The sequence below is a fragment of the Mus musculus genome, chromosome 6 (genome assembly GCF_000001635.26).
Source record: "Mus musculus strain C57BL/6J chromosome 6, GRCm38.p6 C57BL/6J".
Taxonomy (NCBI): Eukaryota; Metazoa; Chordata; class Mammalia; order Rodentia; family Muridae; genus Mus; species Mus musculus.
Window position 1 is genome coordinate 43,206,902 of NC_000072.6, and position 14,341 is coordinate 43,221,242.

Below are 14,341 nucleotides of genomic sequence, written 5' to 3' on the forward strand. Positions count from 1 at the left end.
GGGATATCCAATATTTTTCATTGCAGGATGTTTTATGCCTTCAGATCACTTGGAGAAATGACAAAAATATAGATTTGGATTTGGTGGCTCTGAATAGGATATGCAGACACTCAATTTTTAATCATCTTTCCTGTTCTGCTGATGGGCTGATCCATGGACCATATTTCAACTGTTTCTACTGTAGACTATTTACATATGACTTACTATTATTCTTAGAAAAACTAGGAGGAAAATGAGAGTTTGCCTGTGTTCTCCCGGGGCCTGGCAGCTGAGCTGTGCCACCAGACCACAGGGAGGCTTTTGTTTTCATGTTTCTCTATGAGCTTTGATAACAACAGTTCTGTTTAATTTGCCATTTTCTTTGTTTTATGTGGTTGTTTCATTTTCATGGGGTGGTTATTTCTTTTGTTTGTTGTCTCTGTGTACTGGCATCACCCACACCAGAAGAACACTGATGAGTACAAGATATTTGGATCTCAGAACAGTCTGAGAGCTTGATAGTGACATCCTATCAAACAATGGAGAAAAATCAAGGTGATTTTTTTTCTACTTTTATGTTAATAACCTCAGTACTTCACACTGAGACATGGAGAGTTGTTAAGAGGATTCCCCAGAAATTAGGCATCCTGTTCTCTGGTGAACACCAAAAGGATGTTGTCTGAATTAATTCTGACACTATATACTGGGAGTGTCTGACTGCATGAGTTGAATGCTCAGTCCCACATGATGCCTCCATTTCATGGGGCAATACTAAATCCCCATTTTGAGACCTATACCTCATACTGAATAGCTATAATCCTAGATTCTAATCTCATACCCACAACCTTAATATGTTGCCCATATTTCTTTTACCCCTAGGTAAAAACATGACCCTTAGTAAAGATAAGTAGGCTAGGATAGGCAAGACAACACTAACATCTAAAACAAATAAACTATCACAAACACTGCCTTCTTTGTTCCCTGATTATATACATCTCTAATAAATATCTTCCCTTTGAAATCAAAGTCACTCAGATACACAGTGAAGAACTGTACCACCATTCTCCACCCAAAATACTTCTCTCATGCTACCCTGAAGAAACACCCCCAATACCTTAGATGTTCCTCCCACAGTGGGGAGATGTTTCTTTACAAATCTCCCTGGTTGAGAGAAAGAACCTGGAGTTAGATAGATGGAGATAAGGGAAGGTCTCTTTTCCCGAAGGGAGCAGTTAAGAAAGGGAAGAATATTGTCAAAATGTATTGAATGAAATTCTCAAAAATATTTCAAAAAACAATGATTTATTCTATTTATTATCAACAACATTTATTTTGAGCAGCTGTTACACACTCTCGAAATGTTTTCTATTATGAGTTGATATTTTATATTATAGTTTTATGAGTATTTTTCCTTTCAATTAAATAGTAGGTTAACTTCTAGATGTACTTTATACATGAAAATTTTAAATGTTCATGGAAATCAAATAATTAGTGTTGTCAAATAATATAAATATTTTTACTTAAATTAATGCTGACTGCACTGTTGGCTTTGTATATTCAAATATTTATGTTCCTCCTTTTCTCTCTCCAGATAGTCAACACCATCAAGACGTATGTAGGTAGCTACTTTCTCAGAATTGAAATGTTTCCTTCTAGAGGGAGGCTAAGAAAGTAAATGAAACTAAAATACTCAGGAAGTACATAGAACTCACAAGTCTCAGGAAATTCCAGAGACTTAGGAGATTCACAGGCTCTCTCCTAAGATTTTCTAGGTAGTAACAATTGCTATGGATACATTTCAAAGACCCAAGCTGCCAGTAAGTTATACAGAGAACTTAGGGAAACAACATGAGTTTTCACCCATGTTGATGTTGGCTTTTAGCAATGTAGTTGCATTTGAATAGCCTATGTGCCTGTGAGTAACCCTTACCTTGATTCATGTAAGCAACCCAATAACTCATTGGTTCTCTAAGGTAGACTTAGATGCCCTGTAGTGCAACATTGTTCTTTTCTTCCCAGGAAAAGTCACAGAGCACAATGGCACCTGGGTAGGGGGCCAACAGTAAAAAGAGAGTTGAGCAAGAAGGGTTGCATGGTTGCTACAGTGAGTATGAGACTTGTAACTACCTGCTTGTATACTGGAAAAGTTGAAGTTTTTCATTTCTTGAAACTCTGATAGAATTATGAAATTTTTAATTTGTCTTGCTTTGCTTCAAACATTTTTGTTTTTCTGGGTAAAATAATTCTTTCCTGACAGACAGACAGACAGACAGACAGATATATATGTATAAATAATGATTTTTTACTTTTATTTTATTTGAAATAGATTTTATAAACTATATTATGATTACAGTTTCCTCTCCTTCTATGTCTCCTAGTTTCTCCACATCTCCACTCTCATCCGGATCCACCCCCTTTCTGTGTTTCATTAAAAATCATACAGGCTTCTAAGAGATAATAATAAAATAAAATAAGATAAAAACTGACATATCAGAATAGAACAAAACAAGCAAGCAAACAGAAGAGGCCAAGAAAAGGCACAAGAAACTGATATAGTCAGCAAGAACCACTCATTCACACCATCAGGAATCCCATTAAAATACAAAACTAGAAGCCATAAGAATCTGAATAGTTAAAAGGTAGGAGAAAAAAAACAGAAACAAAAACAAATAGAAATGAATAAATAAATAATAAAAAGACAAAAATTCAAAACGAAAAAGCCCTAAAACGATATTATGAGACAAGGAACTTCTAAATATTGCATTGCATTCATCATGTGTTGGTATCTACAGTTGGGCATATGGTTTACTCATAAAAATAGTTATTTCTGCAGTGAGACTCCCTTGGAGAAACCTAAATTTTAATTTGCAAATCTTTGTAAGTTGGAGACAGCTTCTGGGTTAGATGCTTCTCAAAACAGCCTCTGAGTTCACAAGAGTTTCTCTCCTGTGTGCTTAAAAAGGCCTTGGTTTCTTGGTGTCCTCCATCCCTTCTGGCTCTTATACTCTTTCAGTCTAAACTTTCACAGGGTTCCAGGAGCCCTGAGGGGAGAGGTTTGGTGGATCTGTTTTAGGGCTGAGTGTTTCAGGATCTCTCGCTTTCTGCATAACATCTGCCTGTGGGTCTCTGTACTGGTTCACATCAATGGTGGGAGGAAGCTTCTCTAAGGATTGATCTACGAGTACAGCAGAATGTCATTAGGAGTCATTGTATTGACACATTTATACATAGAACAGCTAATATCCACATACTTGTAAATATATTCTGGCAACATTTATCTTTCTGGCTCTTCTAAGTGGTTAACTAACTTAGGAAGATTTCTTACTAGTTCCATCCCTTTACCTGTAAATTTCAGTTTTTTAAACAGCTGAGTAATATTCCATTCTGTAGAGACACCAGAAATGTCTGAAGAGGAAACCTGAGAAGTAGGTCCCAGGACCCAGCAGGCTGTAATGGCAGAGAGGTCCAAGGACCTAAATATGCCCAAGGCCATCATTACCAGGATCATCAAGGAGGCACTCCAAGACAGGGTCAAAATCTCCAAAGAGGACCTAAGCTCCATCTCCTTTGCCACCAGTATCTTCGTTCTTTATGCCACATCCTGTGCCAATAACTCTGCAATGAAAGGAAAGCACAAGACTCCGAATGTCAGCGGTGTGCTGTCAGCCATGGAAGAGATGGAGTTCCAGCGATTCATAACACCATTGAAAGAAGCTCTAGAAGCACACAGGGGGGAGCAGAAAGGCAAGAAGGAAGCTGGGGAACAAAAGAAGAAGAGGGACAAAGACAAAAGAGATTCAGAAGAGCAAGACAAAAGCAGAGAGGAGGCAGATGGAGATGAGGAAAGACTGGAAGAGGAGGAAGTAGACAACTGAAGGGAAAGAATGGTCAGACTGTGGCATGGTGGAAGGGACCCTGAGATCCTGAGATGTATTTAAGTGAAGCCTCTCCATGCAAGGCAGAGCCATCTTCTGCACCACTGACTGAGATCAAAATAAAAACTGACCAGAAAGATTAAAAAAACATCCATTGTGTAAATGTAGCATATTTTCCTAATGCACTATCCTGTTGAGGGGTATCTAGGTTGCTTCAAATTCCTGGATTATACAAATAAAATAGCAGTCCATATGGTTGAGACTTATAATGAAGTATCTTTTGGTTCTATCTCCAGGAATGCAATAGCTGAATATTGAAGTAGATCTATCTCCTGCTTCCTAAGGAACTTCCATACTGATTTCCAAATTTTAGTGCTCTAAAATTTATAATTTTCAAAGTTTTACTTACATTAATTGTAGTTTATATTGGCACAAAAGGAGATGAAAGTTGTATAGAGTGTATCTGACAGACAATGTTTTTCATAAAAGAATCAGGGTTTTCAGCTTCTTTTTTTTTTTTTTTTTTTGCATGGTCACGCACGAGTAGACCTGGATTGGAGAAGTAGCTGAGAGATCTACGTCCAGACCTTTTTTTTGTTTTTGTTTTTGTTTTTTAATATTTTTTATTAGGTATTTTCCTCATTTACATTTCCAATGCTATCCCAAAAGTCCCTCATAACCTCCCCCCCCCACTCTCCTACCCACCCACTCCCACTTTTTGGCCCTGGCATTCCCCTGTACTGGGGCATATAAAGTTTGCAAGTCCAATGGGCCTCTCTTTCCATTGATGGCTGACTAGGCCATCTTTTGATACATATGCAGCTAGAGTCAAGCGCTCCAGGGTACTGGTTAGTTCATAATGTTGTTCCACCTATAGGGTTGCAGATCCCTTTAGCTCCTTGGGTACTTTCTCTAGCTCCTCCATTGTGGGCCCTGTGATCCATCCAATAGCTGACTGTGAGTATCCACTTCTGTGTTTGTTAGCCCCCGGCATAGTCTCACAAGAGACAGCCATATCTGGGTCTTTCAGCAAAATCTTGTTAGTGTATGCAATGGTGTCAGCGTTTGGAAGCTTCTTTTTAAAACTGTGTGTCTTTTCATTTAGGCAGTCGTGGCGCATGCCTTTAATGCCAGCACTCAGGAGGCAGAGACAGGCAGAGCTCTGAGTTCAAGGCCAGCCTGGTCAACAGAATGAGTTCCAAGAGAGCCAGGGCTACAGAGGGAATACTGTCTTGGAAAACAAACCAAAATGATTATTTTTTACTACAAATACATACTTTTGGTAGATGTGAACATGTCCTCAAATGTAGGAACACAAAGCTTCTCTCTTTTGTTTATGCTCTAAATCCAGATATCCAGGATTACAACATAATGAATTCATTGATTTTGTTAATTTTGGAGTGGCTTCAATGGGACTGTTCTCTCTCTTCCCGATATCTAATATCAAAAGATATAGAAATAAAACTGTGGATGGTTTTAGATAGCAACTCATGATGGAAGCCACATTGTAGAGACTCTAGGCTTCTCAGGAAGTTATGAATCACTGTATAGCCTCGGCTCTCCTGGAACTCACTCTCTAGACCAAACTGCTCTCAAACTCAGAGATCCTCCTGCCTCTGCTTCCCACATCCTGTAAAGGGATGCACCAACACCACCTGGTTGTAAGAGAATTTTTTTCTAATCAGTGACCTACATTAGTGGTTCCTACCTAAAAGGCACTGCTTATGATAGGTCTCAAAGTGCGATTCTGGGATACCGTGGCCTCTCCTTGAAATCCCCAATCCTCTTTGTTCCTTCTTATGCAGCTCCCACACTTTCTGCAATTTGCATTGTGACTTTCCTTCATAAGATTTTAGGGTCCTAACTTCTCATTTCTACTCATTTCTCCAGATTCCATCCAGGAGAGGCTGGGCTTCAGAGCAGATTCCAAAAGTTCACTCATCTTTTCTACTTCTTGACAACTTCCCCAGAGTCATCTTAGAATGAAGATAATGGAACAGGAATTATGACATTAAAAAATATCAATCACTATTCATGGATTCTGATGGGCGTTGTTTCAGAGTTGTCTCTTTATCTGTGATTCTTAACTGCTTGTCCTGTTGGGGATGGTAGCAGCAATAGAAAGTGATAATTTCTCTGTGTTTGCTTCCCACAGAGGTAGTCATGCATGATGTCTCCTGGCCCTGCTCCTCCAAGGAGACTCCAGAGCTGCCAACTAGGCTGAGCCCTCAGAGAATAAAATCTCCTTTCCTGAGGATTCTGCTGCATTTCAAGCAGGAGCAGACCTGAGTGTTCTACAGTTTCCCAGAAATTCTGTAGGAATATCACCCTGTGCCAGCCTCCAGCTGCTTCCTCTTCTGATGTTCTTGGATGTTAATGTGTGAGTCAACAAGGGTAACAATGTTAAATTTAGTACACCACATATTCTTCCCAGACAGTTGAAGCATCTTGTCTTTGCTTAACTCTTCTTCTGTTATTGCTACTCTTTATTTCTATATCATAATGAGAAATAGATTGTCTCTATGAATGCTAATTATACATGCTTATTCATATTCTCTGCAAATAATAATTTCCATATAATGGCTTTACATGAAATATGTAGAATAACTTTTCTACTTAACAAAAATTATAGTAGAATTTGTTGCAGGGTGATGTTTCCTTTCACTGAAATTAACACATACTGATTGTTTTCTAAAGGTTCCATTTAATTCCTGTCAGTCCTGTAAAAAATACATTTGTTTATTGCATTGGACTGTAAAAGCCAAATGCATTTTATGTTTGTCTGATCTCTATATGTCATATAACTTTCAAGACATATCCAGGTACCTAGAATATAGTAAATAAGCAGGTATGCATGTTATATTTTCTGCAATCTAGAGGATGAGTTTTGGTGAGGGGAGGGAACTGAGGTGTGAGTGGGTGTAGGAAAAGGGAAAAAGAATGAGATTCTCAATAATTATTTAAATCTTCTGTTTAGTAAATTTTTATGTTTAATATCTACTCTTTTATGTCTTCTCTTGGCTCTGAAACACACGTTTACAACAACATCCTTATGTCATTACACTCCTCAGTCTGTTGTATCTACTACAGTGCTGGGTACACAGTGCATGAACCAGATGGTTAACTAGCATTCAAAGATTAGGGAAGAGATGATCCAGGAAGACTGACCTTCACTTCTTCCTGGCATAAAAAATTCATTTACCTCATCAATTCAAGTTATCCTCATATGATAACTTGGCTATGTCTCTGTCATCAATATGGAAGGAAGAAAAGTAATGGCTTCTTCCCTGGTAGTTATAAGTAAGCAGTTGAGATAAGCAACGGAGGAACAATGGAATGGGGTGGCTGTATGAATGTTGCTTTGCCCATGCCTGCTACCGTAGAAAAGAAATGGATAGTTCTTCAAACTTGAGATTTACTTTTTAAAATATGATTCATTGCAAGTGATGATAATTTGTTTATCTATAAAGAAATGCCTTCCTTACCTTAGTGCTTTAGAGTAACTAGATCATTTCTTAGCCATACCAATTGGAAAACTTTTAATTTCTGAAGTCATATATACACAGAATAATGTATATCACCATAATAATTCTATAATTTACACTTGTAACTGGAACGTGCTTCAAAGTGAAGTCCCTGTGGCCCCTGGAAATGTAATGTTTGGTTTCTAATTGATTGTTTTAATTAACTTTAGATACATTTCATTGAAATCAAATGAAAAGGATTATAAATATTAATATATACTAAATTCAAGTGCTTAACATTTTGTGAACCCTTTAAGTTATCTTATCCCATCTTAAAGATTTTAGTTTAGTATGAATCACAGCAATGACTTTTTTTTTTTGTATTGAAGGACTCATTTCCTGTGGGAGATCTGAAATTAGGATAATTAGAAGAAATTTTATTGTAAAAGAAACAAGACATCTCGAGACAACCATAGCTAGTAGTTTATTCATTTGTTAACATTCATTCATTTGCCACTTAATAAATATATATCAGTTGCCAGTTTTAGAAAACAAGCAAACCTGCTCCCAAGCTTTATAATAAACAATAAGCAACTCTATTAAGTGGTTTCTAATGTATCAAATATGTTAACTGTATTTCTTTTTGTTATGAAAAAATTTACAGCCTAATGTTTTTTCTATGCATCACGTGTAAAATTTAACTTTATGCCCCGTTCACATAGTCTGGTCCTGGATAATAGACCAAACTCGAAATTTCCTTCACAAGAGTGGCATGCCATGCCAAGTCACAAGAGAACAAGGCACAAGACATATTATCGAAATCTTATTAATTTGTAGTTTAAAATGTAACTCTAATGTTTGCAAAGAATTTTCTAATTCCATCTCTACAGAGATATCTGCTCAAGAAAAGAAGTTATACCCTGCCAGTTGCTGAGGAACCTGAAATAAGAGTAAGAAGAGCTAGTCAGAGATCATTTTCACTAATGTTAATAATAAACATTCAAAGCCATCCATGTGGACTACAGACATCCATCAGGTGGCTAGGATCTTTCTTCCAACTGGTTCCCTTGTCCCTTCCCTAGATGTCATTTCTTATTCACTGCCAAATACTGCCTTCCTTGTCCAAATTATACATTCGAAACACATCTCCTGTCTTCATTTTACACTGTGGCTCCACACAATATCTCATGAAACTGACTACACATGAATTCTTGAGTCATTTAAATCCACCTTCCACACATCTAGGAGAATACACAAAACATCAAGCTTTCAAATGGTCCTCTTTGAACTCTCCAGTCCTGTTTGCTGATGTAGTCTTATTCCAATATCTACCTTGTTATTCTCATCAGTTGCATGTCTCTTTTATGAGAGTCTTTCTCAGAATAAAATTCTGTCTATCATGCTAACTTCCTTGGGAAACACTCTTTAACATCTCCCTTGGTTCTGGTGTTAATTAAACTAAAGATTGTTCCGAAGCAATGTCATTCCTCTTGCTATTTAGGGAAAAGTCGAAACATGTCTAATTATTGATGCCAAGATCAGCCAAAATTTTTCTACTTTAAATTGCAAATCCTTATGCTTTGGATTTCAAATATAGTGTGTATTACAAATATGAGGAAATAGACTAACAACAAAACCAGCCCACTTCTTCTTTACTTTTATTTCATGCAAATATTATTCAGAGAAACATAGAAAGATCTTTAAATAAACAGTATATGGGAAGTTTGCCTGCAAGAGTATTCATAAAGGCACTCATCAAGCACCCTTAGAAATCTTTGAGTGTTCATAGAAACTCCCATGCACTGTGTCTGGATGACAATACATTTGGTGAAACAAAATATTATCCCATTTTCCTAGAATGTATTAATAATTCTGTGAATATCCCACTTGACTATCCAGAAAATAACTATACAGTGGTTTGTCTGAATTTGAAGGTAATGATACATATTCTGGATAGACATACACAAACAAATATGAAAGCATACAACACCATGTATCGCTGTCTATAGAAATAATGTCCACCACATCCTTTCTCATCACTAACAATGTTTCAAATTCTATGCATACATCTATATGTTGCCTTGTGCTCCCTGAATTTCCCTGAATTTTCTTACCCATCAAATGTCCACTTGCTGAGCAGGCAACCCAATCATAAAAAAGTTGTTTTACAATTTTCTTTGAGTAAAACTTTGTAAGCACCCTCTAGACTTTAGTTATGATTTAGACACTTAAAATAAAAAATGTAAATTCTATCAATTTTTTTTCTATTCTGGTATTATTCCAGACTTAAAAAGTCATTTCACTACTTGATTTGTGTTCATTCCATGTTGCTGTGATGTTTGAATCAGAGACCTTAGTAGCTCTTTATATCCTTGCATGCATAAAACTCTGAGATAAACAATGTTTCACAATTGTTTTATGTATAGGGTTTACTGGAGTTCATAATAGCTCCTGTGTCAGTTATTCTAAGTATTTAAGCACTGGGAATGTAATACTCTTCCAAAAGTTGGGTGTCAGTTAAAACTATAGTTTGTGCACAACTTTTTAATAATACACCAATAACTTATTAATGATTAAATACATCCTACTGATATTTACTAATATTTTTCTCATGTTGCTAAAATCTGAGATGAGTTATAAAACCATATTTTACAAGAATTGAGTCTCAGTTCTCTGCATCCTCTTTCATAGTAAAATGGAGGAAAATCAGACCATGGTCACAGAGTTCGTCCTGCTGGGATTCTGTCTTGGCCCGAGGATTCACCTAGTTCTTTTTCTGCTTTTCTCTCTCTTCTATACTCTCACCATACTGGGGAATGGGACTATCCTTGCAATGATCTGCCTGGACTCCAGACTCCACACTCCCATGTACTTCTTCCTGTCCCACCTGGCCATTGTCGATATGGCCTATGCCTGCAACACAGTGCCTCAGACACTCATAAACCTCTTGGATGAGACCAGGCCCATCACCTTTGCTGGATGCATGACACAGACCTTTCTCTTCTTGGCTTTTGCCCACACTGAATGTGTGCTCCTTGTTGTGATGTCCTATGACCGGTATGTAGCTATCTGCCACCCGCTACACTACACTGTCATCATGAACTGGAGAGTGTGTACCATTCTGGCTGCTGTTTCCTGGATATTTAGCTTTCTCCTTGCTCTGGTCCATTTAGTTCTCATCCTGAGGCTGCCCTTCTGTGGACCTCATGAAATCAATCACTTCTTCTGTGAAATCCTGTCTGTCCTCAAGCTGGCCTGTGCTGACACAACACTCAATCAGGTCGTTATCTTTGCAGCTTGTGTGTTCATATTAGTGGCCCCCCTATGCTTTGTACTAGTCTCCTACACACGCATCCTGGTGGCCATCCTGAGGATCCAGTCAGGGGAGGGACGCAGAAAGGCCTTCTCTACCTGTTCCTCCCACCTCTGTGTGGTAGGGCTCTTCTTTGGCAGTGCCATTGTCATGTACATGGCCCCCAAGTCCCAGCACCCAGAGGAGCAGCAGAAGGTTCTTTTCCTGTTTTACAGTTTTTTCAACCCCATGCTGAACCCCCTAATCTACAGTCTGAGGAATGCTGAGGTGAAGGGCGCCCTCAAGAGGTCACTGTGCAAAGAAAGTCATTCCTGGTTGGTGTGGTGTTCGGACCATAAATCTTGGTAGTTTCCTCTAATTCTAATCTTCAATTACTTTACATCCAGGAGTATTCACTGTCTCTTTTTTTTATAATGTCTAATTACATAGGATCAATATTTCAGGATTTATTTATTTATAACCTGCAGAATTTATGTTATATTCCTTAGCTACCTAGGAGATAAAATTTTGTCTGGTATATTTTTTCTTTCTAGTTGAACTGATTCGCTGTAAAATTAAATAATATTTTAATCATTCTCTGGGTCTTATTAGTTGAGTGTGTTCATTACTTTCTTTAATTAAATGAACTGACAAAGAGCATAAGATGGAACAAGCCATTTCCCAAAACATATGCCCTGCATTCCATCATACACCTGACAGTTCCGACAACTACACTTGACCAATCCAGGAATTATTTGGAGATTTCTAGCCATTATGTATGGCATGTATTACTTCAAATGAAAATTACTGACATGTTGTGCAGTTAATTTGTTGGGCTGAGTTAAGGAACAAATTTAAAACAAGGGGTTTAAGAATAAGAAGGGAGGACAATATTAAAACCTCACAGAGAGCATTTAATCTTATAACCTGGAAGGCAGAAGCTGGAGAATCTGTATGATTTCAAGGCCAAAATGGGTTTCATAAAGAGTTCCAAACAGAGTTTCCTAGAAAGACCATGCATGTCTCAAAAGAAATCAAGCAGTGAAACAAGCAAACAAATGTGGACATGGAAGATGTGTAGTATCTTTTACAACTTAAGGGTGTTACCTGATTATTTTTGTAGCTAGTGAATGATGATAATAGAGCATTGTTCCCTTAAATGAACTTAAAACAAGCATCAGATATTTCAGCTGTATGAATATCCTTCAGAAAGATCTGGAATGATGAGCTATCATATATTTTTTGACCTGAGTACAGATTCAATAGATTCTCATGATTAAAGCATTGTTCAATGCCACCATGATGGTGAAACTCAGTCTTGTTCAAAAGAATGTGTGTTCTTCACTTTGACATTAACAGATAATAATTATGTATAAATAATTGTGTATAAATGGAGACATGGACACATAATAATCAGGCATCTTATTTAATTACTTAGGAAGTAACCTTTACTACATATTGATAGAACTACTTATGGATCATTTTGAATAATCATCATAAAAAATGAATACCATTCTATTACTGGTCTTTCTTGGAAATGGATACTATAGAAAGCAGTAAATTTTTGACTACCTCAGACAATTTGTCTCCAAAGTCCCCTTATCTTAACCATAATATAGTATCATGATCTCATAGTGCTATATTAGTATCATTGATTTAAATATACTGAATATTTACAAACACTAACAAAGGACATGCAAAGTGAAGGACAGTATCTTTGTAGTTTAGTCTTTATGATGATGAGCTGAACTGGTTCTACAAGGTCTGATAGAAAAGGATGTCAAACTTCAGGGGATGTTTTCGCTGAATGATGATTCCTATGCACAAAGTTTCGGTTATTTTTTAAAGCACTGGACTTTCAGAGGAACATGGACATCATAAAATGAAAAATGAAGATGATTCACACTGAACACAGAGAGTTATGTTCATCCAATATCTAAGAATTAAGATACCCCTGACCAGTCCTATTTCTTTGTTCAAAACTAAAAAGATCTTCATTAGCTAGTAATAGTATTTTCTCTCTATGAAAACTGTGAAAATGATGTGCTAATACTAAGAACTCCAGTAATACACGAAGCACTGGCAGAGCATAGGAGCAATGAGCAGACAGAAACAGATTATGAGGAGAAAGTTGAGTGGTGAGTCACCTCTGAGTGAAAATGGATATCTCATAGAATCTTTGGGAAATTCAGTCCACAACCAAGCCAAGGGTACTCATATTTCTATTGCATATTGAAAACTGTTATAATCAGCCAGGTGATAATTGCAGAGCAAATACCACATGAAAGATTGATGGCTTCCATTTAGTTTAAACACAGCAGCACCTAAACACTGTCTTGAATGTTACTCATTTCCACATCTAAATTTACATAGTTCTTGCAAAAGTTTCTTCTAAAGTGAATATGGTGGTTAATTGCATCTTACTTAGAGTGATGCAGAGCAACTTCACAACTATTGGGAAAAAAATGTTTAGTCCTTGATAGAAATACAGCTGCAAGATGCTGTTATTGTGTTTCTGCTCACGAGGGGGCCATGTGGTGGTGTGGATTCTCCAATCTCGTGCAAGAGAGTGCAATATCAGAGGCTATAATTACTGAAAATGATAGGCATAGCACTTTGTGGTTGAAGTCATTAGCCATATGACAGTGGCCCCACAGTATCTCTGGCATGTAGAATGGAGACTCCATCACTGATGTGTAGGACTCTTGTTTACTCTTTGCTAGGGACTGTAGAGCCCAATGTTTCAAACTGAGTGACATTTTGTGCCTTCAGGTCACCTGGGAAACCTGCAAAAGTATATGTTCTGAAAAGGATGAGCATTCAAGTTTTTAATTACCTCTAATCTTTGTTGACTAGATAGCCCATAGACCATGGTATAGGAAACATTGTTAAATGTAGTATAGGAAACACTGTAGTTCAAGGGGAAAATAGAAGAAAAATGTGAGTTAGCATGGGTTACCACAGGACTTGACAGTCATGATGTCATGTCAGACCACAGAAAAGGCTCATTTGCTTTCCATTCTCAATAAATTTTGGTTGTGATTGACTCAATTTCTTTCCTTTTTATTAGTTATTATCTTTATTTACATTTCAAGTATTATCCCCTTTCCTAGTTTCCCCTTGAAAAACCTATCCCCTCCCCCTTCCCCCTGCCCCCCAGCCCACCCACTCCTGCTTCCTGGCCCTGGCATTCAATATACTGAGTCATAGAACCGTCACAGGACCAAGGGCCTCTCCTCCCATTGAGGACCAACTAAGTAGGCCATCCTCTGATACATATGAAGCTGGAGCCATGAGTCTCTTTGGTTGGTGGTTTAGTCCCCAGGAGCTCTGGGTGTACTGGTTAGTTCCAACTATTGGGCTGCAAACCCCTTCAGCTCCTTGAATACTTTCTCCAGCTCCTTCATTGGGGATCCTATGCTCTGTCTAATGAATGATTGTGAGCCTCCACATCTGTATTAGTCAGGCACTGGCAGAGCCTCTCAGGAGACAGCTATATCAGGCTCCTGTCACCAAGCACTTGTTGGCATCAACAATAGTGTCTGGGTTTGGTGGTTGTTCATGGCTTGGATCCCCAGGTGGGACAGTCTCTGGAGGGGCAGGCAATTTTCCAAACAAATGGCCCCAAGAAACAAGCTGTAGTAGCCATTCTAATATTGAAAAAAGTGACTTTCAACCTAAAGTTATCAAAAAAGATAAGGAGGAACACTTCATACTCAACAAAGATAAAG

The 14,341-nt window shown here is 37.7% G+C and overlaps 1 protein-coding gene across 1 annotated transcript; it reads left to right on the forward strand.

Moving 5' to 3' along the window:
* The first annotated feature begins 10,013 nt into the window (after positions 1-10,013).
* Olfr434 (olfactory receptor 434) lies at positions 10,014-10,979 on the forward strand. Its single transcript, NM_146369.1, has one exon. The coding sequence runs from the start codon at positions 10,014-10,016 to the stop codon at positions 10,977-10,979; it is 966 nt and encodes a 321-aa protein (NP_666481.1).
* Positions 10,980-14,341: the final 3,362 nt, after the last annotated feature.